The sequence below is a fragment of the Moschus berezovskii genome, chromosome 17, assembly GCF_049115385.1.
Source record: "Moschus berezovskii isolate FMDL1 chromosome 17, NW_MosBer_1.0, whole genome shotgun sequence".
Lineage (NCBI taxonomy): Eukaryota > Metazoa > Chordata > Mammalia > Artiodactyla > Moschidae > Moschus > Moschus berezovskii.
The window spans coordinates 42,250,390-42,278,365 of NC_142476.1; the positions used below are offsets into that span (position 1 = coordinate 42,250,390).

The 27,976-nt window shown below is 56.6% G+C and overlaps 1 protein-coding gene across 5 annotated transcripts in view; it reads left to right on the forward strand.

Annotated features, from left to right (window-relative positions):
• Positions 1-27,976, forward strand: part of PRDM16 (PR/SET domain 16) — a 338,380-nt gene that overhangs the window by 100,451 nt on the left and 209,953 nt on the right. For all 5 annotated transcript variants that reach the window (XM_055419408.2, XM_055419405.2, XM_055419412.2 and 2 more), the window contains exon 2: positions 4,761-5,095. In XM_055419408.2, coding sequence (XP_055275383.2) covers positions 4,761-5,095 — 335 coding nt within the window. The remainder of the gene's footprint in view (positions 1-4,760; positions 5,096-27,976) is intronic.

Genomic DNA, 27,976 nt, shown 5'->3' on the forward strand with positions numbered 1-27,976 from the left:
AGACAATTTGATTTTTACCCACCAACCCCAAGATCATTGCTGGATGGGCTAGCTCTGTGGAGGGTGGTACTCGGGCCCACCAGCCAAGCTGCCTCATCCCGCAAGCCGGGCCTTCAGGGCACCCCGCTGGAGGCTCTGCAGCCATCTGCCCTCCTGTGATGTTCACACACCCACTTCTAAGAGATGAGGGTGAGACACAATTGAACCAGAAAAGAAACCCAGACCTGGATGCATTTTCAGTTTTACCCCAAAGTGTGGCCTGTGCTTACTGTTTGCGTGGAGGGTATTTCTTTGTTGGGTGAGGAAAGGAGGGTCTCACAGCATGTGCTGGAAGGGACAAAGCTCTGCGGCGTTGGTGGGGTGAGGCCTGGCCAGAGTGGGCAGAGCTCATGGCCAGGCCCAGATGGCTTCCTCTGAGCAGACCGTCCCTTGTTCCTGGCCCCTCTGTTCTGGTGGCTGTGGGGTAGTGTGAGCATCCCCCAAATGAGAAGGCCCTCCTGGACCAGGGTAGTGTTGGGGGGCAGCCTGCCAGGCTGGGAGCTGGGATCCGGGCCCTGGTGCCCCAGGACAGGCCTGGTCCAGGTGCCTGGGTTCAGGGAGCACGTTGCTGGGGTGTGGGTCCCTCTGCTCTGTGCTCCCTGGCTCTGGAGGAGAGCGACATGACCCCATGTCCTGGGGGTCAGGAGGATAGGCTAGGCTAGTTTCAGGGCCCTGATCTGCACTTGCTGTTCAGGAATGGCCTCCCTGCTCCCCGTCACCTCCTGAGATACCACGTGGACACCTCCATCAGATTTCAGGGTCCAAGGTGACCCAAAGAGCCTCTGGGAAACTCCAGATTGGGGTAGATCAATTGATTGCCTTTAGTCCCCACTCACCTCCAGGAGTCTGCACCCCTCAGTGAACCACTTAAAGGTGGGGTCTTAGCTCACTCCTACACTGGAGGGAGCCCCCAAGTTTTCAAGAAGCATCTTCTAATAACGGCCACTCTCCTGAGAAGCACGTGACACCTGGCCTCTCAGCAGGCTGCAGCAGAGTGACCCCGGGAACCTCCCAGCCTGTGGTGGGGACTGCCTCGTGCTGGAGGGAGATGGGGCCCCCACAGAGGGGCTTTCTCCTCCCTTCTTCTCGGGGTCTCTGGGCGGAGGCAGCTATGCCCTTCCCCGCCACAGGACCATGCAAAGGCAGGACACTGGCCGAGGTGGCCTCGGGCCTGCTGCTCAGGATTCATTGCCTCTTTTACACGCTCAGCACACACACCTGCTGCCGCACATAGGCACACTCACATGTGCTCACATGTATGCACTCACACACACACTCTCACTCCTGGCTCCAGGGGGCAGCCCACAGCCTCCCAGCGTCCTGTGTGGTTTCACGGCTTCTCCTCCAAACCCTGCCATTCAGAGAAGGCGGAACCAGAACAAAACACCCCTCCTGTCGACTCAGAGAAGCCCCCCTCATGCTCCCCCTGGCAGCAGGTCAAGGCTTAAATCTGCTGATTCCTGGGTTATGAGCAACCGGGAGCTACAGAATCAGGGAAGGGCCAGGGGTGTTTTCACCCTAATCACCCCCACTTGGGATGCTGGTTGTTTGGCCACGATAGGGTCATCAGCTCCGTGGGGATGGCACAGGAAGGACCCTCTGCCCTGGCCAGTCAGGCACAACCTTGCTCACTGGGGGCCTCCTCTCTCTCCAGACCCTGAAATCCTGGGCTTGGCTTGGTATTTGGATGGGGCTTCTGGGTGGGGAGGAGTGTCCTCAGGGATCTGGGTGAGAGGGGCAGACGAGCTCCAAACTGGGTTTCGGCCTGAAGTTTGCCCAGAGCCCAGGTCCCTGGCTGGGACCCAGCCCCAAGGCAGGTGCTTTGTGGCTTCACCGCTGTGGCCGTGGGTCCTCTGTGGCTCTCCTCTTCTTCCTGTCGCTGCCTCCACCTTCTCCTCTCCTCTCTGTTTTATTTGGGTTGATCTCCCAGGAGAAATTTTGGGAATGATGGACTCAGTCATGAACCCTGAGCCTAAAACAACCGCAAAACCCCAGTGAAGGACCTCGGTCCCCTGACGAGTGCATAACACGCTGCGGCCAGCCTAGATGCCAAAGTCATAAAAAGCTTCTGCTCTTGGCACTGCCTCCGGCCCTTCCAGAGAGCGTGGGCTGGGAATGTGCCGGTGGTCAGAGGCCTGGGTAGCAGGGGGCAGGGGCCAGGGGCAATGACATCCCCCTCCCTGGAAATACCTGCCAGCCTGGGGCCTAGGGGCTCCTTGACCACCAGGGGCTGGTGGTCCTGAGGGCAGCCTGGCTGGGGCTCTGGGCCTTTCCATCCAGCCTCCCCGCTGCTCAGGGACCTCAGGAGAGGACAGTCTGTGCTCGTCCTACACAGGCTTCAGCAGCGTCCGGGCAGCCTTCTGCTTCCTGAGGGGCCTCGGGGGCTGTTCAGTTCATCTCTTATTCTTCAGGTGTTTTCTCTTCACCCTTAGGCCTCCTCTCAGCCATGTCCAAAAAAAGAGCCTCCCCACCATCCCCGCCAGCCATGGGGCAGCCGAACGAGACCTGGGCTTTCCTGGTGGCTCCAGGCAATCACTTAACCCCGGTGACCGCAGAGGGTGGGAGGCGGGCAATGCACAGCTTTCCTTTAATCAGCAGGAAACACCGCCTTCTCTCCTAAGCTGTTTGCTCGGCCAGTAAATTAAACATGCCCTTCAAGCGTTGATTTTCCTCCAGTAGGTGAGGAGTTTGGGGAAGTAGAATTCAAACAAAAAGAAGAAAAACTACCCAGAAAAACAAAAAAGAGCCCTGAGATGGACATGTACAGATAGGAATTGGTCCTCCTTTCTGCCCAGCGCCTTCACACAAGGGGCTGGACTCCTCACCAGCTGGACGCAAAGGCATCAGACCCTGAATGGGGGGGTGTCCCACCCAAGTCTGCTGGAGCTCCGTGCAGTCACCGGGTCACATAATAAGGTGGCACATTAATTACTCCTCCCAATTCACCTTGGTTTTCGCACCCTGGGAAGGGCCGGGAGCGTTCTTTCAATCCTCAGCAGTCTTGGGTCCTTGGGATGGGTGCGCACCAGCTGCTGTTCTGTTGTTGCATTTTTGAAAGGATCCTACGAGTCAGTTAAAAAGGAACCATTGGCCACTTAAAACATGATAATTACTTCTATGAACGCTGCTAAATTAAATAAATGTTATCCCCATCATTTTTTAAGACTTCGGTTTCTTTTGGAAAGAAACATTTTGTTATTTCTCCCGCGGATCAGTTTGAGTCAGCGTGAGGACCCCGAAGTTCCCGTCTCCCTGGAGATGTCCCTTCCACACTCCGATGTCAGGGAGCAGGGAGGGGGCCGCGAGACGAGGGCCAGAGTGACCACAGTGTTTGGGTCCCTTTCTGAGGTTTTCAAGTCCCAGAAGGAGGGCGGAAGCATCCGGATCAGAGGTCATCAGGCTCCGAGCGGGGAGCAGCTTGCCTGCGATGCCTCCCATCCCCAGCCCCCTCCTCCTGTCTCTCTTCTCTGAGTTCTTTAATCTTACGAATGAGATCCACCTAACGTGAAAATGGACCATTTTAAAGTGTACAGTTCAGGGGCACGCTCGCCACATTTGTCTGGTTCCAGATCATTTTCCTCTCCCAAAGGAGGCCCCGGGCCCACCGACCAGTCACCCCGACCCCACCATCACGGGTCCTGTCTCTGTGGGTTTGCCTTTTGTCCGTACATTCAGCATAAATGGAATCTTAGGACTCGTGGCCTTTTGCTTCCAGCCTCCTTCACGCAGTGTGACGCTGGCGAGGCTCGCCCGTGTTGCCCCTGTGAGGTCGATCTTCGTCTATGTTAATATGAACAGCCTGTTGTGAGGCTGGACCGCGTTTGTGGATCCTCTCATGTGTTACTCCCCTTGGGAGTCCTGGGGGCTAACACGGGTGGGATCCTCGCCCCCGGCCTCCCTGTTTGCCACTCTAAGGTTGACGCCAGGAGTGAGGCTGGCTTTCCGGCTGTCTGGCCAGCTCACTCGCCCTGTCCCCCGCCCACCCACTCTGCATGACCTCTTCTGTGCCTCGGGGCCGCCCTCAGGTGAAGTTCTAGGCGGCACTGCTTTGGGGACAGCTGCCTCTTAGGCTGGACCCCAAAGAAAGGGCCACACCGGACAGACAAGCTGGAGACCCTTTTGCCCAGTCCCGTGATCTGCCCCCACAAGGCTCCCAAGTTTGTAACTTGGCCGGCCTCTGTCCTAACCTGCCATTAAGTAGTCAGGGAATTTCTAGGAACCCTCCCCAGCCCTAGCGCTCCCCTACCCCACCCCCCTCCCAGAGCAGCCCAAATTTCACGTAACTCAAGTTGAGTCCCCCCGAGATCTTGGGACTTGCCCCATTCCCTAATTCCAAGGCTGCAGACACAAACTGGTTCCAGAATGAATGCCTCATCACCAGCCCCCCACAGTGGAGCCCCCCAGAGTGTCTGCGTTCCCCACTGCCCCCATCCCATGGAGTGTGGGCGTCCCTCATGTCCTCATGCAGAACGGGCCAGTGTGTCCTCAGCCATTGCCAGGGACTTTGGGAGCCCGGGGAGAAGTCTGCTGACCCAGGGGGTCCGCATTGTTCCCCAAGTGTTGCTGGAACCTTCCCCTGGGAGCCCCTAGCACAGGCCGCACTTCCCAGGCAGTTGGGGGTGGCTGGCCCGTTTCTCTTCTGTCCCCTGTCCCAGGCGGCCCCCAAACTCGGGGCCCGGGAAGTGGAACCGCACGGGTTGACTCTGTGTTGTCTCCTCCAGGTGACGGCGACATTGTAAATAACATGTACGGGCCGGACCCTGACCTGCTGGCGGGGGAGAGCGCGGAGGACGAGACCGAGGACAGCATCATGTCCCCCATCCCCATGGGGCCGCCGTCGCCCTTCCCCACACCCAAGGAAGGCTCGCCATATGAGGCCCCGGTCTACATCCCTGAGGACATCCGCATCCCCCCGGGCTTCGAGCTCCGGGAGTCCTCCATCCCTGGCGCCGGCCTGGGCATCTGGGCCAAGAAGAAGATGGAGGTGGGGGAGCGGTTCGGCCCGTACATGGTGGCGCCCCGGGCCACACTAAACGAGGCAGACTTCGGATGGGAGGTGAGCCCTGCCGCGCGCGTGTGATTGATGGCGGCCGTTTGTTTCCCGGTCCATCTATTTATAAAGCCGGGTTGACGGTGCTGCCTGAGGCGGGAGGCTGGGTCGCAGAGAGTGCTGAATTTCCCAGGCTTATTTTATCCCGCGGCTTGCATGACGCGACTCCAAAAACACCAGAGGCCTAGTGGACGCCGGGCGGCCCCCGGCCGCCTCACCCGCTCTCTTCCCGGAAATGTGTCTTTAATGAGCTCATGTCTTAAACCCCTCGAGCTTCCCGTCTGGATCTTAGGTGCTAAGGCTGCCATCTCAGCAGGACTTCAGGAATCGATGGGAGTCTCCCAGAACAAGGTCTCTGCTCCCGGGAAAGTCCTCAGATCGGGGCCCAACTCCCAGCAGAGCAGCACGTGTCTGGTGGCCACACTGCCCCAGGTGCCCCAGGCGCATTCGTGCCCTGGGCCTCCTGCTGGTCTGCCCAGGTCAGCCAGCTCCCTAAGAGGAGCCCCCGCTTCTCAGATTAGTGGGGGCAGAGAGGAGAGTCTTGTGGTTTTGATTTCCCTGATGATCCAGGCCTGGTTCGGCAGTTCTGGAAGCTGTGTGTGACCTGGAAAGGGAGGCTGATTAGGTGGGGCGTGGGGGTTGACAGTCGTGAAAGGGCCCTTCCTCTGGAAGCATCCTGCTCTGACCACGAGGGACACTGGGCCCCAGTTCAGGGGGCTTTCAAGGTGGTCTCCTAAGGATCAGGGCCCCACGAAAGCACACTCCCCTCTGGTCCTGGCCTCTCTGCAGGCCCCACAGAGCCAGCATGCAGCGGTATTTTGGGCAGGGACCCTGCCTGGACGGAAAACGCAAGTGCCAACCCAGATTCCTCCTGGGTGTTTCACCACTTCCAAAAGTGCTTGGATGGTAGTCAGAGTTAGGAAGGGAAGAGCCATCCAAGGAGGGAAGAGGGCCCTGTGGGGCCGGCAGCTGTGTCGCCTGCCAGTGGTTCAGGGTGGTGGGGCTTGGTATGGGGGCCTACTCCCCCAATTGCTCATTGGCTTTGGAAAAGTTCCCATGCTGTGTGTCTCTTAGGGTCTGTGGTCAGTGAAGGGCCATCTTTGCCCTCTGATGAGTCTTTACTATCCAGAAGGCTGCTCTTGGGGACATCGCTGTTCCCTGAAGACTCAGGGTGCACAGTGCATGACCCTTGAGCATCCCCCAAGGGACCCTCAGCAGCCCTTGAACATCCCCCCCAGTCTGGTCCATCAGCTTTTGAAACCCTCTGGAAGGGTCTCACAGAATCTGGCTGAGTCATGTGCTAGTGGTAGAGACCCTCTTTCCTTTCACAAGGGCGGACATGGGGGTGCCCCCAAACGCTGGATGCCCTGATTCTCCTGCAGGCGGGTTCATGGTAGCACATGAGGTATGGACATCAGGGGACGCAGAAGCCCCCTACCAGGTGCCAGCTGACAGCCCAAGCTCTGTGGATGGCTTTGAAGGTTTAGAGGGGCAGTGGGTTGACCAGATGGGTGAAGGAGCAGGTGTGCCAGGATTTGCCACAGCTGAGTGATGGAGGCCACAATCGCACTGTGTGAACCGGCCTATCTGTCCCCTGCTGTCCCCAGGTGGCTGACTCTGTGTGTGGGCCTCTTAAGGTCAGGTCACCTGCAGGACAGGTAGGAGGGAGCAAAGTGAGGAGTTGAGAGGTGAGGCCCTCTTGGGGGGAGCTCATATGCTCTTCAGAGACCCACAGGGTGGCCCTCGCTGGGCCGAGAAGACTGTGTTCACATGATGTGACTGGTAAGTGGCTTGGGCTGTAGTATGGCCTGTCCTGTACTTCCCACCTGGCTATTTTCAGGAAGAATTTAGGGGTTTGTGTGATGGGATCGGAAGGGCCTGGACTTCTAAATTAGGAGACAGCTTCAGATGTTGGAGGGTAAACGAACCCTGCATGTAGCATGATGGATGACCTTGAGGTGACCTGATTCTCATCGGCTCAGATGCAGGCCTCTGTTTGCTCTAATTTTAAAGAAACGGCCCGTATCACGGCCACCCGGGTGCTGGGCCTGGTACGGGCCGTGCTGTTATCTGCCCGGCGCCTGTTGACTTTGTGATGTTATTTGTCCTCCGTGTACGTGCGGGATTGCTCCCCTCCAAGGTGCCTCCCGCCCCACCCCAGGCAGCGCCTCGATTCCGGGGCCGAGACCTGACTGCCACCTTTCCTGCCAGCTCTGGCAGGTATTTGCCCCGTGTCCACATCCTCACGTCACGTTCCAGATGCACTGTGTGACTTGCCTGACCTTGTATCCTTGGCGAGTTCAGGCCTGACCACCTGCTCTGGGGCCGTCTCTGGGCTTCCTGGCCTCCTGTCCTATCCCCTCCAACACAATCATGAGCAGCTGTTGGTGTCGCCGTAGTCGTGGTCAAGCCCCAAGAGCAGAATCGGGCACTCCAAAACCCAGGGTGAACCTGCTTTGGCCTGAAATAAATCATGAGGCTGAGGTGGTTTCTTTCTAGCTCCCTAGATCTCTGGGCAGAAGTCAAATAGCCTCACTTATGTCCCCAAACAGGAGACTGCTGTATCACTTGGTTCCTGTGTCCTCCTCCCGGTGATAGCGTCTGTCAGTGGGTCTTACTGCCCTTGAAGGGTAGGCAGGGTCCTTGCCTTCACTCTGCTGCAAACAGGGACCAGACCGGGAGTGGAGAACCCAGGATCCAGGGTCTAGACCTTTCCATAGCTCCAGACAGCAGAGGGGCCTCCAGAGGAGCCCTGAGTCCTGAGGAGGTGGCTGACTGTGTCCTTGCACCCTGCAAATGCCTGCCCTGGGCCTGTGGTCTGCTCGGCCCCGTGCAGGCTTGGGGACAAAGATGATCACTAGGAGAGCGTCAGTGTCTGAGCGTCCTGGCTGGGGACGCCCGTCAGACTGAGGCCCGTCGAGGCAGGGCCCAGGGACAGCACCCGCAGGCCTGCAGTCCGGTTCTGACTCTTACTCAGTGTCACTGCAGTACTTGAGCTTCGTCGGTCAGTGTGATTTGGTCTGACTACAGTTTACATAGCATTGAGTTCCTGAAGACGAACAGACCGTCTTCTAGCAAAGATGGCAAAGCAGCTCCGAGAAGGAGCCAGGATGGTTCTGGATCCCTGAGGGGCGGTGGATGGCAGCAGTGCTTGTGTCCTACCCTGGCTCAGAGCATGGTTGCTCCCACGGGGTCTGGTCTGGAGGTGCAGCAGGGGAGGAGGATCTAGGGAGATCCCCTTGCAGACACGGGGCAGGTGTCCCTCGGAGGACTGGCTCAAAATCAAGGTCAAACTGATGATTCTTACCGTCATTTGGAGACTTCACTGAAACAATTTTCTTTCTACTGGGAGAACAGAATTCCTGTTCTGGACCATTTCACTTAACTGAAATCCAAGGGTCCCACGTCATTTTCTTTCTGTGGTGAGGTTTCTGGTGACTTGACCCTTCTGACAAAAGCATTTCTGACCCTGTTGGGGTGGCGTGGGTGACCTCACACCTTTCAGGGTCAAGGTAGCAGGAGCATCCTGGCTTGTGCAGGAATTTTACTTGAGCGAAACAGGAAGGCACGGGTTAGCCCCATCGCTGGATATCCTCCTTCCACTGTTCACCTGCTTTGTCTTCACATGGGCGTCGGGAACATTCGATGATTCTAAACATTACCCCCACCCTGACCCTGGGTGTTCTGGGGGAGGCCGGAAGTGAGCTCCTCATTTTGGGGAAAAAGCACAACTCTGCTCTCCATGCACCCGGACCTGGCCGCCGTGTCCTTGGACACAGACAGGAGCGTGGGGGTGCCTGAAACATGGCTCCCTGGGCTCCATCTCAAAGGGAGGTGTCTGTCCCCTGCCCGGGACTCCCGGCCCCTCCCCCCCAGACACAGCCTGCCCACTGACACAGCCACTGCTCACCCTCCCAGAATAAATCACCTCGTGATTGCATTCTATTGCCCTGGGGTCTGAAAAACAATGATTTTGATCATTTGTTGAGTAAATCATGACATTTATCATCGTGCTGTTTATTTTGCTAATTAAGAGATGGCTGCGAGTGGCAGGCCCGAGGGAGCCGGCTGTGGAACCCGCTCCTCGGAGGTGCCACCTGCCCTGAGGCGGGGCCTCGCAGCTGTGCTGGGGTTGGGGCGGCCACACAGGCCCCCAAGGGGAGGCGTGGGAGCCATTTGCACACTGAAAGCACCCTGCTCTGCTTGTCTCCCCCAGAAAGGCGGGCTCTCTGGTGCCCAGCGCACTGCCCAGCCTGTAACTGAAACTCAGGCAACGTCCATCAAAAAAAAAAAAAACACGTCTGCCTCTGTTTAAGGAGCTGGTGGAAAATGTTAACGTGAATTGATGGGGTTTCAATTATCTGAAGAATTTACTCGAGTGGATTACCTCATCCTTTTGGCCGTGGTTCCTGAATATTAATACACATGTTCATTTGCTCAATCAACAAACGTCTGTGTCTGGCCCAGGGACTGTGGGAAGCTCTAGGGTCACCGGGGAAAGGCTGCCCCGTCTCTCCACTGCTACAGTCATGCGTTCCCCAAGCTGGAGCCTCTGGGGTCTCTGCTCCCCCTGGACGGCTCTGGTGAGGGCAGGACCTGCCAGCCACCCCTGTGGACCATGGGCTGCCAGAACATCCAGAGATGCCAGGTAGGGATGTTCCAGGCCAGGGCTGGTACCCAGCTTTGCATGCTTAGATTCTGAGACACTGTTGTGAATGTGAGACTGAGTGATGATCCAGAACCCCTGACCTTGAAGAAGGGCATGAGTTTGAGGAATTGACCTCTGCTTGTGCCCACTGGTCCCCCTACATATATATATTTTTAGAAAAAATAATGCTTCCTCTTCCAAACTGGGACCATGTGTCCTTAAATTAAGGAGGCACTGAAGGTCTATTTTTGGTCCAAAGTGGCAGGAAGACAATAAAGTCCAGTGGGGTGTCTGTTCCCTGCGACTCAGGGTGTCAACACAGAGGGAGCTCGGCCTCTGACATCTCAAGGACAGGATGTGGTGGGGTTTCCCAAGGCTCGTAACACATGCATAAACTTGTGGCATGGAGATCCGAAGACCCAGGACACTTTTCCAGGTCTAAGGGCTGAGACCACATTCACTGAGACAGATAGAGGGGCAGGTATTCTTGGGAGTCTGGCCTCTGTGCCTGGCCCCTGACACCTGCCCAAGCCTGGCTGGGGGTCAGGTGGGTACCCCAAGACTGCAACCATGTGGCCCCAGCCTGAGCCCCTGATCTCCGTGGGGAAAAAGGAGGCCTCCTCTTCTTTCTTCTGCCCTTATACCCTCACACTCTGGCCTCAAGGACCCTGTCCTCTTTCCTGCTGAACTGGCCACAGATGCCAGCACGGACTCACAAACACCCCAAGGCTCCCTGCCCCTCAGGCCATCAAGTCAATACTCCTGCTACAATGGAGCACCCACCTCCCCCTGGGACAGCGCTTCTGAGGCTTCTGGAAATGGTCTTTAAGCCTCTCTAGTTCCTGCTATGTAATGACCTAACAAGAAACCCCGGCCACCTAGAGACAAATGTGTGTGCTTGATTCATCGCCTAGACAAACTGGACACCTTTGGTAGCCCCAGAAGCATGAGCTTCCCAGCGCCATGCCCCCTGCATTGACCTCCCACTGCTCTGCCCCCTCCTGCCTTCACCTCCCGGTGCTGTGGGCTCCTGTTTGGCCCCCAGAGGGACAAGGCCACGAACACTACCACAGCCAGAACTGCCATTCTCCAGGATTCAGGAAGGAAATGTCCATCCTGCAGGAGAAACACCAGCAGTGGCCAGCGGCGGGTCTGGACATACGGATGTTTCATCACCAGCAGCCCCTGTGGAAGTGGAGCTGCTGCTCAGCCAATGGACACCTCCTCTGCACCCCAGAATCGTCAGCAGCCTCAGGATCTGGACACTTTCAGCCCTGACCAGCCCTGTGGATGGACCTGCAGCCCCAGAGCAGCGGGAGAGGGCCCAGCAGCCCCTTCCAGCTTTCCAGGTGACTCTGAGAGGAGGTTCACCTAGCCTGGGAGGAGGGGCAAGCCCTGACTGAACAACGGTCGGCCACCAAGTTTGCAGAGAAAAATGTGACAGCTGGAACTTGAAGGTCAGGACTCTCCTTCAGGTGTTTCCAGGGCATCTGAGACCTGAGAGCAGAGACTTCTGTCAGTGGATCTCATACCAAAACCCCTGGAGCATCAGAAATACAGGTGCCCAGACCCCACCCCAGAGACGCCAGGCTTTGGCCAGATGGAGGGACCAGCCGTGTGTGTCTGTCCGGGATGGTCTTGGTTTTTGCACCAGAAGTTCCAACAATCCTCACTGGGTTTGTGAAAACTCCCAGGAACCTAGAATGTGCCGTGCGGGTGAGAGCAGCCAGTCTGGAAAGAGAGAGAGGGGGGATCCTTTCAGGCCTGCAGCATCTTTGTTAGGGGCCCTGGCAGGAGGGGACAGCTAGGAGTCCTGACGGAGCAGAGGTTTCCGAGAGGACCACCACCCTTCTCCCGCTGCGATCCCTCCACTGGGGGTCGAGGGAGGTGAGGGGGGCGATTTGCCGTTGGTCGCTGAGGGTAACCTGATGCTTAAACAGGCGACGCTCCTGCAAGGACTGGCTTGTCCCAGAGGCACCCTGAGGCCCGAGTGCGGGCGGCCATGCTGCGTGATGCACACGCACACTTCCACATTCTTCCACACACACTCCCTGCAGGGACCACACTCCAGCATTTTCTGTGCATCCTTCACCCTAAAGCTGTCACGGTGTGTGCTCTTGCTGACACGGCCGGGGGTGAGGGTGCACCTTGATCCTTTTTATTTCACTCTCAGACCATTGTATTGTGTTTACTCTTGGAATTCCAGCCATGCGGGAAAGTACTGTGGCCAGGCTGGCACAGGGAGCCAGGACTGGTTTCAGCTCCAAAGCCTGGGCCTCCTTCTGGTCCTCACTCGCAGGGCGTGGTATTCTTGGTGCCTGTCCTTGCCTGTCCTTTCTCTCCGCAGCACCAGAATGCACACTGGGACCTTCCCGGGCGCATCCCACCTCCCCTCCCCTCCCAGGGACCTGGAGCCTGGAAGCTGTCTGTACTCTGCCCTCCTCTGCCCGGCCAGCAAATTCACCCCCGACAGTGACTCTGCTTCTGCGCTGTCTGGGGTTTATTTTAGGCCTAGAAACATGGCAGGGCTTTTTTCTTTCCACAGTGATTTTCTGAATGTGTTTCGGAGGCATCACGTATATTCAGAAAGCGTCCAAAGTCGTAAATCACCGCTCAATGAATGTTCACACCTGTGGAAACAACACCTGGATGGTGAACAGGTCTCGGGACCTCTTCTTGGGCTGTCAGATAGGAACCCGGATTCGACAAGGGGGCCATCCTGTGGGAACAGGGCTGAGTGGGCGGCGGCCTGGGAGCGCTGGGGCAGAGGGGTGGTGGACACAGAGGCCCGCGCCATCTCGTTTCCCCAGGAACCGCTCCCAGCGCAGCTCCTCTGCCATCTCTCCCAAGCACCATGACATCAGGTCCAGACGTTTTTAGCCCAAGAATGCCATGAAACCCTGCACTATCTTCGGCCCAGCTCCGAGGCGCGGGTATATAAGGAATTTTCGGAAAAAGGACAGAGAATGACTAAGAATACCTCCCTGGTAGTTCTTCTTTATTTCCTTAAGGGGTAATAACTCAGCCACAGTCCAGCAGAGGGTACTTTCTTTAAATAGAGCATTCTGATTCACAAGCGAAAAAGGAAATAAATATTTTCTTTTCATATTCGAGAGACGTCCATGAATACCAACTTCTTAAATGGTATTTTACCATCTGCATCTCTCTTTCACACACACATACGCACTCACACACACACACACACACACACACCAGTGACAACAAGCCCATCCTCACCCCAGGGTGGCTGCTTGTGAACCAGAGGTGTGGACTCAAACCCAGGTCTCTTGCACTGCAGGCAGATTCTTCTGCAGGTTGTCAGAAGGAAGTGAGAGGAAGGAAGAGGGAGGGGATGATGTCTTCACCCTGGGCCCAGGCTCACCCTTCCTGCTGGTGCTGTCTTCTCTTCTCCCCTCCCCCGCCTTTCTCTTTCATCCGTAAGGAAAGTGGAGTCACACATTCAGGGATCATGACAAAGGCACCTGGGTCCCTGTGCTGGGCAGGACTGGTGAGGCCGGGGCAGGCTGACCAGGCCAGGAGTGTGGACCAGAGGGAAGCCCTGGCATTCATTAGGCGCCTGCTGTATGAACATGCCAGCCATGCCAGATGCTTTCGGATTGGTGATTCTCACTCTGTCTGTCATTAGATCCCATGCCCCAGCCCCATGGACTGCATTGGGGACTGGCGGGCATTAATGCCTACCCACTGGGTGCCCCACTGTGAAATTCTCCGGATCCCAGAGACAGCCTTCAGCCTTGCTGGAGCCGGGATTCTGAGACAGTCCCAGGGTGCCAGGAGCCTGGCTGGTGGGAGATGTGTTCAGTTCAAGCAGGAGCTGTGGGGACCCCATCCCAGAAGGTCAGTCTGTGAGGCACAAAACCCAGACGCCAGCCCTATCCAAAAGAACATCTTTTTCACCTGTTTGCCGCAAGCTTGGGTCCCGTGAAGCTATGGTTCTCAAGTGATTGTGCTGAGAATTCTTCAGGTGCCTTCAAAATTCAGGTTCAGGGCCCCACCCTTACCTGTGTGTGTGTGTGTGTGTGTAAGTCACTCAGTCGTGTCTGACTCTTTGCGACCCCATGGACTGTAGCCCACCAGGCTCCCCTGTCCCTGGAATTCTCCATGTGAGAATAGTGGGGTGGGTTGCCATTTCCTTCTCCAGGGGCTCTTCCCGACCCAGGGATCAAACCCAGGTCTCTTGCACTGCAGGCAGATTCTTTACTGTCTGAACTACCAGGGAAGCCCCACCCTTACCTAGTGGATTAGAATTCCTGATGGGGGTCCCCAGGAATCTGCATTCTAATTAGCAGTGGAAGAGGGAGCACTAGGAGTTCTCCATTTATAGGTGGAAGCCCAGAGAAAGAGGCTTCACTTGAATCTACCTGCACCCCACCCACCCACCCTGTGTGTCCCACCACTGCTGGACCCCAGAGCTGGGAGCAGCCTGGCTGCCCCACTGTCCTCCAGAAGGACCTTTGGGCAGCAACAGAGGCTGGGGAAGGGGCTCCAGAAGGATCCCACCGCCACCATACAAGCCGTTAGCATGGCTCTCCTTGGGTGGATAACCCCCTGGAAACTGGCAAGCAACAAGACCCCCCTCCCAAGGGCATAGCAGTGATGGTCAAGGTTGGGGGGAGGGCCCAGACACCAACTGTCCATGTCATGCCTGGGGATTACTTGGGATGTCATCATTTCTCACCTTCACTGTGCAGGTGGGAGGTCCAAGCCCTAGAGAGAGAAGGGGGTCCCGCAGGGTCATAGGGTAGTTTGGCACAGGGGCAAGAGACCAGCCAAGGGACCCTCAGGCAGCTTCCTTCAGCCCTGCCTCTTGACTCTGCAGTTCATGCCGACAGCGTGTGCTGAGACCGGGGACTGGGCAGCCCCCTGACCCCTCCCCAGAAGTTAGAGCAGCCCCCAGCCCACGTGGGCACTCCGTCCCCACCACTCTGTCCAGGCCTCAGTTCCTCCAGGGGAATGGGGACCAGTAAGGCAGGGAGTGGTCCAGACATAGCCCTTGGCCTCCTCTCTCTGTACGTGCACTGCCAGCCCATCCAGGGTGGCTCTCAGGTTTGGCCTGGGCCGCCTGTGGCCCCACCTTCTCCAGGCTGGCCCTGCCTTCAGGAACCGTGTGGTGGGGCCCACCTGCTGAGACTGAGGCATCTGCAGCGTCGCTCATTTACGTGGAAAGATTATGTCAAGTACTTTCCCAGCAGTGGCCTCTCATAGAGTATAACGGGCTGGAGGGCGGCCCCTCCGAGCGCAGGCAACTACTGGCCAGGCGGCTCCCCAGGGACCCCCAGCACGGCCTTGGCCAGCCTGTCATCCACTCCCTCCCTCCCTGCTGGTCAGATGAACGTCCCAGGGCTCGCAGGCCATAAAAGGTCTCCCTGGGTCATGGGACAGGGTGTGGACCTCCTCGCCAGGCCTGCTTATCAGAGCTTCTCTCGAGGTGAGAATTTTTGTGGGCTGGTCACCTCCAGGTTAGGAATGTGCTCTCATCATGTCACAGGCCACTTCTGCTCAGCCAGAAACCAGGGTGACCCAGCCGCTCCCCGCCCGTCGAGGGGCAGTGGCCACCGGAGGTCCCCTGCAGGACGTCCTCTCCAGGGCTGGCGTGGTGCTTCCTCCACTCTCTTGGGCCCACAGGACACGGAGTTGTGGCTGGGTTTGCTCTGATGGAGGCTGGGTCAGGCCAGGACGCCCTTTGCGTGTGAGAGGTCAGCCTGGGCGCACGGCAGGAGGCCCCAAGGGAACAACTGGAGTCAGCGTTCTGGCGCATGGTGGCCCCTGCCTGCCTTCACATTGTTTAGAGCACAGAGAGCAAAATGGCCTAAAGGGGATATTTCAAGTCAGCCGATGTGATGCCTGTTGGTGTAGCTGGTGGTGTCTCCTCCTAGGGGTGGGAAGATGCTGAGTCAAGGATGCCCTGCCATCACTTAGGAGTCAGTGTGCTGGTCCCTGCTCACCTGTGTGCCCGGCTGCCTGCGACACATGACGCCATGTTTCCAGGCAGTGACTTGAAGAGAGGCATTGGCCTCCCGGGCAGCGCCCAGGGTGTGCATGTGCCACATCCTGCCTTCTGTCCCAGCTGCGCACCCCTCCTCCCGGCCAGGCAGCACGGGGCTGGGGTCACCAGCCCCCAGTGGACCGCGGGAAGTACCTTGTCTGGCTTTCAGGCTGCGTCCCTGCCTCCTGGGCTAATGCCCAGTCTAATTGCACATCCCATTGTGTCGTCCCTGTTCAATCATGTTCAGAAATACCTCCATCCCCTCCTTGCCCATTCAGATCTCTCTCAAGTCCATTCTGGCTTATCAGCACAGCCATTTCAGGAGCAGAGCTAAGATTTCTGCCATTTAGGCCCGAGGCATTGTCTGTCCCTGTGGCGGCGGAGATAAACCCTCACCCAGAACAAAGTCGCAATGACCTTTTACAAGTAGAAGCAGCCTTGTTTCCCTCCAGACTCATTTATCAGCCTTCCTTTCAGCCTGGCGCGCAGCGGAGGCCTGGGAGAGCACTGCCAGGCGGGGGTGGACGGGGATTAGGACGCCCGGCTGCTTCGTTCTCCAAGGCCCCTTGGGGTCCATGGGGACAGAGCTGTGCATGGCTCTGGGGAGGGGCAGCGCTCACCAAAGAGAGTGGGGCCTGCGGTGGCCGGGCCTGGGCAAGGTGGCCATGTCCCCTTCCCTGGCCTCCTTCAGGGCCAAAGTAAAACCTTGCAGACCAAGCTTGAGGCAGGCAATGATGCTGATGAAGTGGCCTGCATCTCTGGAGCCTCCAGGCTGGCCTCTGAGCTTCGCAGCGGCTCACAGGTTTGCCCCACAGACCCCAGATAGCCTCCTGGCATTGGGCCAGCTCGGCAGGAAGCTGGGAGGAGAGGTCTCTCCCAGGCCAGATACCACAAGAGTCAACATGGGTGGTGCTTTGGGGAAGAGGCCCTTCCCAGGAAAGTATTTCTAGAAGGTTCCAGTTGCCTTGGCCCCTGGAGCTTGGGTCACATGGGAATAGCTCGTGGATGGACCATAATAAGCCTCATGTGCGTGAAGCACCCCAGGACCCAAGGAGCATGTGTGACACCAGCCCAGCTGTGCCCCTTCTTTCAACCAAGTGAGCTGGCTGAGCCCAGGGACACTGGAAGGCATGCTACCTCCCCCCACTCACCACTGGTGGGCACCTCTGCAGGGAGGTCCCTGGGATGCTGCTGTGGGTGTGCTGGCCTGAGGGTGGCTTCTGCGGCATGAAGCCTCTTTCTCCTCCTCCAGTCCTAGTCTCCCTTCCACATAGGCAGGCCCTGGGCCCCAGCAGGCAGGGATGATGGTGACGACAGCAGCAGGACACCCTGGAGGGCAGCAGCCACAGTGACCATATAGGCTGTCAAGTCCCTGAAGAGGGTGCTGGTGGGAAATTGAGAAGTTGTTCTGCTTCATTGACTATGCCAAAGCCTTTGACTGTGTGGATCACAATAAACTGTGGAAAATTCTGAAAGAGATGGGAATACCAGACCACCTGACCTGCCTCTTGAGAAACCTGTATGCAGGTCAGGAAGCAACAGTTAGAACTGGACATGGAACAACAGACTGGTTCCAAATAGGAAAAGGAGTGCGTCAAGGCTGTATATTGTCACCTTGCTTATTTAACTTATGTGCAGAGTACATCATGAGGAACGCTGGGCTGGAAGAAGCACAAGCTGGAATCAAGATTGCCGGGAGAAATATCAATAACCACAGATATGCAGATGACACCACCCTTATGGCAGAAAGTGAAGAGGAACTCAAAAGCCTCTTGATGAAAGTGAAAGAGGAGAGTGAAAAGGTTGGCTTGAAGCTCAACATTCAGAAAACAAAGATCATGGCATCTGGTCCCATCACTTCATGGGAAATAGATGGGGAACAGTGGAAACAGTGTCAGACTTTATTTTTGGGGGCTCCAAAATCACTGCAGATGCTGATTGCAGCCATGAAATTAAAAGATGCTTACTCCTTGGAAGGAAAGTTATGACCAACCTAGATAGTACATTAAAAAGCAGAGACATTACTTTGCAACCAAGGCCCGTCTAGTCAAGGCTATGGTTTTTCCCTTGGTCATTTATGGATGTGAGAGTTGGACTGTGAAGAAAGCTGATCGCCGAAGAATTGATGCTTTTGAACTGTGGTGCTGGAGAAGACTCTTGAGAGTCCCTTGGACTGCAAGGAGATCCAACCAGTCCATTCTACAGGAGATCAATCCTGGGTGTTCATTGGAAGGACTGATGCTAAAGCTGAAACTCCAATACTTTGGCCACCTCATGCGACGAGTTGACTCACTGGAAAAGACTGATGCTGAGAAAGGTTGGGGGTGGGAAGAGACGGGGACGACAGAGAATGAGATGGCTGGATGGCATCACCGACTCGATGGACATGAGTTTGAGTGAACTCCGGGAGTTGGTGATGGACGGGGAGGCCTGGCGTGCTGTGATTCATGGGGTTGCAAAGAGTCAGACACGACTGAGCGACTGAACTGAACTGAACTGAGGGTGCCCAAGGAGGCTGTCAGTGGGGGCTGTCAGGCTCTGGAGAAGGCCCCCACCCTACATGAGGGCACTGAAGCCCTGACCCAAGAAGGCAGGAGGAGTGGGGAGACGCACTTGCCATCCAGGGCTGCCCACAACAACTCCTGCCCTGCACCGTCTTCTTGGTGAGACCACGGTGGACCCCGTCTCAGTTCTGAGCTTTCAGAGGTGACTGGCACCCTCAGGGGTCCAGGCTGCAGCCCCACATCCTCTCTCCCCACCAACCTGGGAGACTGGAGGTTCAGGTCCTCAGGGTCAGTGGGGGCCGAGCTCTAGAACTCCTTGGTACAGGTGGTAGGTCCTAGGGTGTCAGACACCCCTAAACTAGAGATGGGCCCCCTTGGCTTTCTCTCTTCCCCTGTCTTTGCAGCAGGGACCCCACGGTGATGACTGACCAAGCTCGGAGGGGTCCCCTTTGGTTGCACAGCTGCACAACCGGGGGCTTCCTGGGAGCGCTGGAGCAGGGGCCTCTCAGGAGCATACTCTTGGCAGCACTTGAGCCAAGGCAGAGGACAGGCCCAGCTCACCTGACAAAGTTGCCCTGGATGTGGCTGGAGTCTCTGTGGACCAACTGAAGCCCTTTATCGGAGGCTTGACTTTAGACTCAACGTTAAGAAGAGACTGAACTTCCCTGGTAGCTCAGTTGGTAAAGAATCCGCCTGCAATACAGGAGACTCAGATTTGATTCCTGGGTTGGGACGATCCCCTGGAGGAAGGCATGGCAACCCACTTCAGTATTCTTGCTTGAAGAATTCCATGAGCAGAAGAGCCTGGTGGCTCTACAGTCCATGGGGTCGCAAAGAGTGAGACACGGCTGAGCGACAAAGCACAGCACAACACTAAGAAGAGAGCACGAGGTCGCCCCTGGGGTCTGAAGAACAAGCTCGGGTCTCCCCGACAGTGTGCTGATTCCCCTGAAGACGCAGTGGAGGTTGGGGTGCTTTTCCTGCCCTGGGCCAGCCTGACAAGTGGCTCTGGGAGGAAAATCCCTTGGGAGATGACCGCCCAGAGGCTCCACCATCTTGTCCTTTTACTGGCCCCAAACACCCTACCAGGAGATGCCGCCTGCAGCCGTTTGGCATGGACTTCAGTCCTGACCCTGTGGTGGATGGGAGAGAGTGAGTGATGGGTGAGAGGCTGGGGGGCTGGAAGAGGAGAAAGGGAAGGAGGAAGAATAAGAGGAAGAGGAGGAAGACATCAGGGATGCCTGAGTGAGGACTCTGGGCAGGCGGCTTGGGAAGCATGAATCTTGTTGCCTTTATTTGAGGAGGGAGATGGAAAAGAGGCCCAGTTTGCATTTTGATAAAAGTCTTCAGACTCCACTGCTGCTGTCACGGGATTGCAGGAGAGGCACTTCCCTCGTCTGTAAAGCCTGCTCTGGTGGGGATGACTCATGTGGTGCTGACTTGAAAGCCCATCTGGGGATGGTGGACATGAGTGCCGGACTGAGAGGGACTGACCTAGACATTCAGGGGGCAACCCAGCCTGGGCCCTGCCTGTTCGAAGATTGCTGGACCAGCTAAGCTCCCAGAGCCTCTGCTGCCTGCCCCGCACATCCAGTAACCCTGGGGACCAATCCCTGGTGAGGTTCAGACTGGTCATCACCAGAGCTTCTGAGTCAGCCCTGAGGACAGACGAGAGATGGTCCCTTGGAGCAGCGGGCCATCAAAGGTCATCGCAGGACCTATGGCAGTGGAGTTGCTAGTTTCCCTGTGCTGCCCTCCCTGGCCTGGACCCCTGCCGTCACCCACACTTGCCTCACTCAGACAGACATACAGTCCATGCCAGGCCCCGACCCTACAGGCTCCCTGGGGAACCCATGATCCACTGACAGCCCACAGAGGACACCAGAATCCCCAACTTTTGAGGGTTTATCTAGGATTGACCTCCTTATTTAATCCTCCTTGGAATCTAAAATACTTTAAGGATGGGGTCACCCAGGCAATGGGCCAGTGGGCCCAGAGCAGGCTGTGAACATGGGGCTCCCACTCCCCACCCAGGACTGCATGGTCCTCGGGCCACTCCCAACATCCGGGTGGGTCCTCCGAGCCTGGATAGAGGAGGCAGGTTCTCCAGCCAGACACCCTGGGATGGACAGCAGCCTGCTCCTGGTCAGCGCTTCCCCTGCCCTGCCTCTGCCTTTACTGAGCTGACAGACCCAGAGGATTCCCTCCTTTGCAGGCCTGGGGTCCAGCCCGTAGTACGGGTCCAGCACCTCTGGCTTCCTGCTTTAGCTGTCCCTGCCCAGGTCCACAGACATTACACGTCCACCAGGCAGGGCACTGAGGGGCCCACTGCCCCCTGGGGCATGACTGTCCTAAGCCCCCCTGGCCCCTGCCAGTGCCCTGCACCTCTGGATCAGAGGTTGGAGATCAGGAAAGCTTTGCAGCTGCCCTTGCGTCAGGGAGAGAGAATACTTCCTGGGGCAGCCACATGGCTACTCAAGACCCTCAAGGTCCTCAGAGACAGTAACCTTTAAGGGTCCAGGCTTCGCCCCTCCAGCCGCCAATGTTGGTCTCAGGGTGCATGGCCCTTCGAGGTGGCTCCCCTGGGGATGTTGTCTGGCCCTGTACATCACCTCCTGGGGGATGTTCCTCCTGTCTATTTTACAGAAGAGAAAACTGAGTCTTGGGAAGAGCAGCTGAGGCTACTGATGGAGCAACTGCCCCCTAAGACATCAGAGTCCTGCTCCCGACCTGGGGTTTGTTTTCAGGAAGTGGAGGCATGTCTCATGCTGAGGGATTCTAGACTTGGGGAGACTGAGAGAGATGTGGGACAACCCTGGGAGACACTGGGAGAATTCAGCAGACTTGGGGAGAGGCTGGCAAGGCCGCCCCACTGGTTGCCTGGCACCCCAGGTGTCAGGGCTGTTCTTGGATCCTTTATCTGAAAGCGCCTTTGAAACCCCAGGACAGGCAGGACCTGCCATGCCGTTATCAGGGCGGTATGACCCCCATTAACACTGAGCAGGCGGGGGTTAGAATGGCCACTTCCAGCCTTTCTTTGTTTGTTCCTTTTAAACATCAGATAAATTCGTGAGGCTTTCTGAGAGGCAATATACAGGTTACTAAGATGTTTGTGTCACAGGGGCTCGGGGCCCAGAGAGTGGACAGAGACCCAAATAGCCACCCCTAAGTTTATTCACTTGTTAAGCAAGTGTTGAAGTGAATTGTCCTGAAGGCAGCTGTCATTTCAACCCTAAGAGGGTGGGAAATGAAATGCTGGGGAGAGATTTCTTTGCTGGATCTGGGGGGAAAGAGTGGATAATTTTTCACTGGACATCCTTCCACCCACAACCTAGTGGTTGAAATTTCCATAGAAACGTTTCTGTCTTTCCACCACGAGCTGAAGTGCACATGAGTCTTCATGCCCTCTCGAATGCCTCTCTGGAGGACACGAATGCCCCCTCTCTGATGTCCACTTGGAGATTAGAAATGCTTATCTTCAGTAGGGCTTCCCCAGTGTCACAGTAGTAAAGAATCCATCTGCAGTGCAGGAGATGCAGGTTTGATCCCTGGGTTGGGAAGATCCCCTGGAAAAGGAAATGGCAGTCCACTCCAGTATTCTTGCCTGGAGAATCCCATGGACAGAGGAGGCTGGTGGGTTGCAGTCCATGGGGTCACAAGAGTTTGACATCACTTAGTGATTAAACCACTATCACCACATTTTCAATACTTTCAAAACTTAGGCCAAGTCGTGTGAGCCCCACATGGCAACCTTCGGCTTTGCATATTCCTCTTAAGTCTGTTCCCCATGACAATCAAGGCTGGCACATTCTCTGAACTGAAGGGTCAACGTGGGGCCCTCAGGTGGCTCCTGCCCCAGCACCCGGCCGTGGTGTCTTCTCGCAGGAGCTCTGCTCCCCTAGACAGCCTTCTCATCTCTGCCGAGTTCCCTGGCCTTGGAGCCACAGAGACACATGGGATCAAATGCAGCCAGACTCCCTGCCGGCCCCCTCCTGAGTGGTGCAGAGAGCTGCATCCTGGTTTGTTTCCCATGTTTCTCCAGGAAGTTACATGGGGCGAGGGGGCAGGGGTCTTCAGGAGGCATCCCTCAGACAGTCCCCACCAAATCCTCAGACACCAGATTTAGTGCTCCAAGAGGACTTCGACAGTCACAGCGTGCCTGCCAATGTGGCCTTGGTGAATTCTCGCTCGGTGGCGGCTTTCAGATCGGCCAATTTAGAGGAAGACATCGGTCAAATTACTTTCAAACTGTGGTGCTGGAGAAGACTCCTGAGAGTCCCTTGGACAGCAAGGAGATCAAACCAGTCAATTCTAAAGGAACAATCCTGAATAGTCATTGAAAAGACTGATACTGAAACTGAAGCTCCAGTGCTTTGGCCACCTGATGGGAAGAGCTGACTCATTGGAAAAGACCCTGATGCTGGGAAAGATTGAAGGTAAAAGAAGAAGGGGATGACAGAGGACGAGATGGTTTCACCGACTGATTCCAGATGAGTTTCAGCAAACTCTGGGAGATAGTGAAGGACAGGGAAGCCTGGCGTGCTACAGTCTATGAGGTTGCAGGGAGTCGGACGCAACTGAGCAACTGAACAACAACAAATTGGTCGAATGGATACTAGAAACTAGAATCTGCTACTGCACCCAGAGTCACCTGCAAAGTACTAGTGATGGGGTGGCTGCACCCGGATGTTCACTCTCCAAGTCTGGAGGCCAGAGACCTCAAGAATGTAGCCTCTGGGGGAGGGAGGTGGAATCTGTCCCAGGCAGGTCTCTCTAGACCTTGGCGGTTGGCCGGATACACCTTTGGCTTATCCACATGTCAGCCCAAGATCTTTGCCTGTATCCACGGGGTCTCTCTCTGTGGGCATGGACATGTCTGTGTCCCTTTCTGGAAGGACATCAGTTATATCAGGTTAGAGGTCCACCTGCCCTTGTAAGGCCTCATCTTAACTGATTACATCTGTCAAGTGCTATTTCCACCTCGGGTCACATTAGGCAGTGCTGGGGGTTAGGACTTCAGCATAGGAAGGGTAGGGGGGCACAGTTCAACCTGTCACAGCCTCTCAGACACCCAGGCTGTGTCATTCGTGGATGCCGCGGGCTGCAGGAGCCAGTTCAGGCACATACCTGGTCCTGTGTCCCTGTATGGATGCTGGTGCCTGAGACCTACCGGCCAGGTATCCTCACGGGACACCAAGTGGAGGCTGCCTGGATTGGGGCATGCAGGGTGGGTACCCAGGAGCGGTTTAGTTGATGACGACCTTGAGAACCCAAGTCAGAGTCATCAGACCTTCACAGGGTCGGCATCTTTAACCAGTTCCAACATCTTTCATTCAAAGATAAAACCAGTGACATAAACATCAGGACTGCTCTTTGAAACTCCTCCTTGTCTGCACCCTGTTGTGTGTGTGTGTGTGTGTGAGTGTGTGCATGATCTTGGTGAACCTGCAACCGAGAAAACCTGAGGGAATGTGGCTCCCTGCAGGCCTGAGTACGCTTTTTCTTCAAACAGAAGAAACTGGCTCGGGGGTAACAGACGTCATGTGGAGACTTCAGAGGGACGTGGTCGTCAGGACCAAAGCCGTCTGAGATCCCAAAGAGCCCTGTAGCCCCGAGACAGCACTGCCGCTACAGGAGCATCTGGGCCTTGGCCGCCTGGAGTCCCTCGAGTCCCCCGAGGACAGTGTAGGGTGAGCTGGTGTGGTGGGGGCTGCCTGCTTCTGCTCAGTCATCCGGTTTCATACGAGTGCGACCCGAGCCCGGGTCAGCCGACCCGTCACTGCACTCTTCCCTGAGGGCCCTCAGGAGTCCAGTTCAAAAGGAAGTGGTTAAAAATGGACGGCCGGCAGGGAGAAGCAGGGAGGGACAGAGGCCCAGCGGTTGGCTAATTGGAGTGCGGCCCTGGCTGGGGGGGAGGCTGCGCCCCAGACAATGTGCTCCCGAGTTGGGAGCTGGGAAGGCCCGGCGGGATTGTTATCGAATTAGTTGAAGTCAGAACCCCCCTGAATGCAGGAAAGAGGAGAGGGGAAATGAAGGCCCGGGTATAATGCGGTCTAAGTGAGGGGCCCCATTCACTGCCCCTGAAAAGGCCGGCTTCCTTTCTCGGGGACAGAGGAGGCCAGGGCACTTTTGTCTGGCTGGGGGCGGGGCTGTGCTCGGAGGGTATACTTACCTACAGCCAGTGACAGGCGGGGGACGGGAAACGGGGGCATTGAAAATAACTCCCAGTGCCAGCGGAGGGGTGACAGCGGACACAATCACTGGGCACTCATCAAGAGGCTCCAGTGAGCCCCCTCCTAGGGGACTTCCTGGGACTATGGGCCTGGTCACCCGGGGAAGGGGGCCTTGCCTGCCAAGGACGCCTGACCCACCCTGAGTTGTGCGGCTAGGCCATTAAATTCTCTGTCTGCACTTAAAATCTGGAGATGTAATATGTGCTTCAGTGGCCGACCACGTGTGCAAGAAGTAGATCTTAATAGTTGAATTAGAGAATAATATTATTGAAAGTGGCAGTTAAACCTGTGAAATACAGAAATGGACCCGCCAAAATCCTGAACAGCCAAAAATAAAGGGGAGGGGATCATGCAGGTTATGTAAAAAATAAATACTCAACAAAGTGCTATGCTCAGTAAATATTTGTTGAATTCACACATTAATTAATTTTCCAGATGAGATTTTCCTAATCCATGTTTTAAAGAGATTAGGGATTAGGAAGGAGGCAGGATCTGATTATGCAGTGGGCCCGGAGGAGATGAAAGGAGCATGGTGTGTGTGAGGTTTGGGGGCCTGGACGGCTCGGGGGGAGCCCAGGACAGGCTGGCCTGGCCCTGGGTAATCCTCCTATCGGAGAGGCTGTCTTGCTATTCAGAGTCACCCCCATCCCATGGTGAGGGGATGGCTACCCTCGGAGTGTGGGCAGCATGCCCTGGATTAGCTGCCGAATCTCCGGGTCCCATGCAGTTAACCCTCTTATGGGGGATCTGAAAGGCCGGGAGTGCAGAGGGCCCCTATTCCAGACTCCAGGGCTTTGCAGAAAGTGAGGTGTCCAGCCACCACTCCTGCCTGGTCCAGTGCTGCCCTGACCAGCCCATGATGGTGCTCGCTTTCCCCAGTGGCTCCTGGAGTCAGAGCTCGGTTCATGGCACCTGCCTTGTTCCCATTGCCAACAACACTGAGTGCCACCACTGGCCCAGGTTTCTCAGCAAGGGGCCTTGTCGGGGTCACAGAGATGCTGATGGTGGCCTTGAGAACCCATTGACCCCCAGGGACCTGGGCCCAACCATAGCCCTCTCCTGTGTTGACCGTACAGGGCTGTCTGGAGAACACCAAGGGGTCCCAGTGGGTCCCAACTGGGCATTTGGGAGGGAATCGGGCTGTTGGTCCTTTGACTCTGTGTCGGGTGTCACGGGGAGTCTGACTGTGCCACTGCTCAGGGGGACCATGCGTCCTTCCTGTCCAGGGATGGGGGTGGGCAGGCCTGCCAGGTGCCCTGCAGGGACAAAACCAATATGGACAGCAAGTCCTGACCCTGTCGAGGTGCCTCAGGGCTGAGCCTCACCTTCCTGTTCTGGAACCTGCAGGAGCTCTCTTCCCAGCATTGCAGAGTGAGCATGTCTTCTGGGATCTTTGATTTGACGGGGACCTTGACCTGGACACTGGGGAGCAAACACAGCCGTGCCCAAGTCCTGGGCTCAGCCAGCTGTTTCCAGGAGAGGCCTCTGGGTGGGCTTGGACCTGTGCACTTCGGACAAGCAAACACACGATTGTTCATAGAGAGGCACCCAGAGTCCCCACGTGTGTCTGGTCTGGGGAGCAGGAGGGCCTCCTGGCAGCCCAAACTGCCCGTCTCAGAGCAGACCTGGGGCTCCCAACCCAGGACAGTTTGTCAGGGCACGTGGGGCAGACACCCAGCCATAGTAGGAAATGACATGTACTGTTCTTTTCCTGGGGACAAGCAGTCTGTCTCCTGAGTGGCAGCAAGGAAATGGCCCCCAGGGAGGCGAGGTGATGGAATTAGGGACCAGGTCTGCGCCCGCTGAGAGGAGAGACCTTTATGAAGGTGTTCAGCAACAGTGTTGCAGCCAGTGAATCTGTGACATGTTCTGGTCTCACTGGAGCCTCACAGGTGGGGGAGGACGGAGGCATTCCCAGTGTTCTCTGCGGGGGAGCCTCGGGCCTTGTGTCTGGTCCAGGAAGGGAGCACCCGTACGAGATGCTGAGCAGCCCACATGGGGCGCACGGAGACCAGGCCACCTGTGTGTTCCAGAGTGCCCCCACTCCCAGGAGGGCGGACATGGCCCACAGAAGCAACTGGCCACGTTGGGACCAGAGTCTGAAGGATGGTAGCGGTGGAGGAGACCTTCAGGCAAGCGGACACGTCCTCACAGGTGCCAGGGCGCCGGCTCAGTCCACTTGCATCTCCAAAAGAACTTCCCAGAAAGAGTTCTCACCCAGCACCTTTATCCCCTTTTGATGACTTGGAAAGAAATTCGAGATTTCAAAATCCTAAGTCATTCAATTAACTCCACTCCTCCAAGTGCCCTTAGTGTGTGAGCCCCCTGGACAGAGGGCCCTGGACTGGCTTCCTTTCCAGCAGCATGTTTGACGACCTTGGTGCCTCTGGCCTCCTCTCGGGGCATAGATCCTGAAGGTTTGCTCTGGGAAGGCCAGCGCTCACCCCTTGACAGTTCCAAGGAGGAAACAAAGTGCATTTGAAGTTCAGAGTCACTGGGCTGAGCTGATGTAGGAGTGAATGCTGCTCTAAGGCAGCTGCCTTCAGACTGACCACCTTCCCTGCTTGTGGGCAGCAGCTGTCAGAAGCCCCATTGCCTGGTTGCCAGCCTGTGGCAGGGTGGCCCTGAGATCCGTTTCCATAGCCCTGGTTTGAATCCTGGCTCTGCCATCTGTGGGGGCTTCCCTGGTGGCTTGGATGGTAAAGCCCCTACCTGAAATGCAGGAGATTGAGGTTTGATCCCTGGGTTGGGAAGACCCCCTGGAGGGGGGAATGGAAACCCATTCCAGTATTCTTGCCTGGAGAATAAGAGGAGCCTGGTGGGCTACAGTCCATGGGGTCCAAAAGAGTTGGACACGGCTTTCACTTTCTGCCTTCTGTTAGCTGGGTGGCCTTGAAGACATCATGCTGCCTCAGGGTGCCTGTCTAAAGGCACCTGGCCTCTCCGGCTGTTGCAGTGATGGAAACCACAGGGAAATAGGCAGTTCAGCACCTGCCCAGTGTGTCCTGTGTCCAGAAGGCCAGTCCTTCTGCAGCCTGTGAGGGTCCCACAGTCAGTCAGGGTGTCAGCCCTCAGGGTCTCACCTCCAAGGGTGGCAGGAGGCCAGTGGAGTGACCCCACAGAGGTACTCCTGGCTCTGTTGACCTGTGGGGCTCAGGACTCCCTGTAGCAGGTGGTACAGGATATTCAACTCACTAGATGCCCGGAGCGCCCCACCCTGATTGTGACAACCAAGTGTCTCCTGGCATTGGCATTGCTGAGGTCTCCTGGGCAGTGGGACCCCCATTGAGAACCTCAGGACTTGAGTGGGAGTCCGTGACCTCCTTTCCAACTTCTTCCTTTGAAAAAGCTTTCTGTGCTGCTCTCAGCCAGGACCAGGAGTCCTTGGGAACCTATGGGGCCTGCAGGTCCAGGAAGCCCAGCTCTCTGCCCTCACCTGCACCTCAAGCCCTGTCCTGCCCTGGCCCTCCTTGGATCCCCCTGCCTAGTGACCAA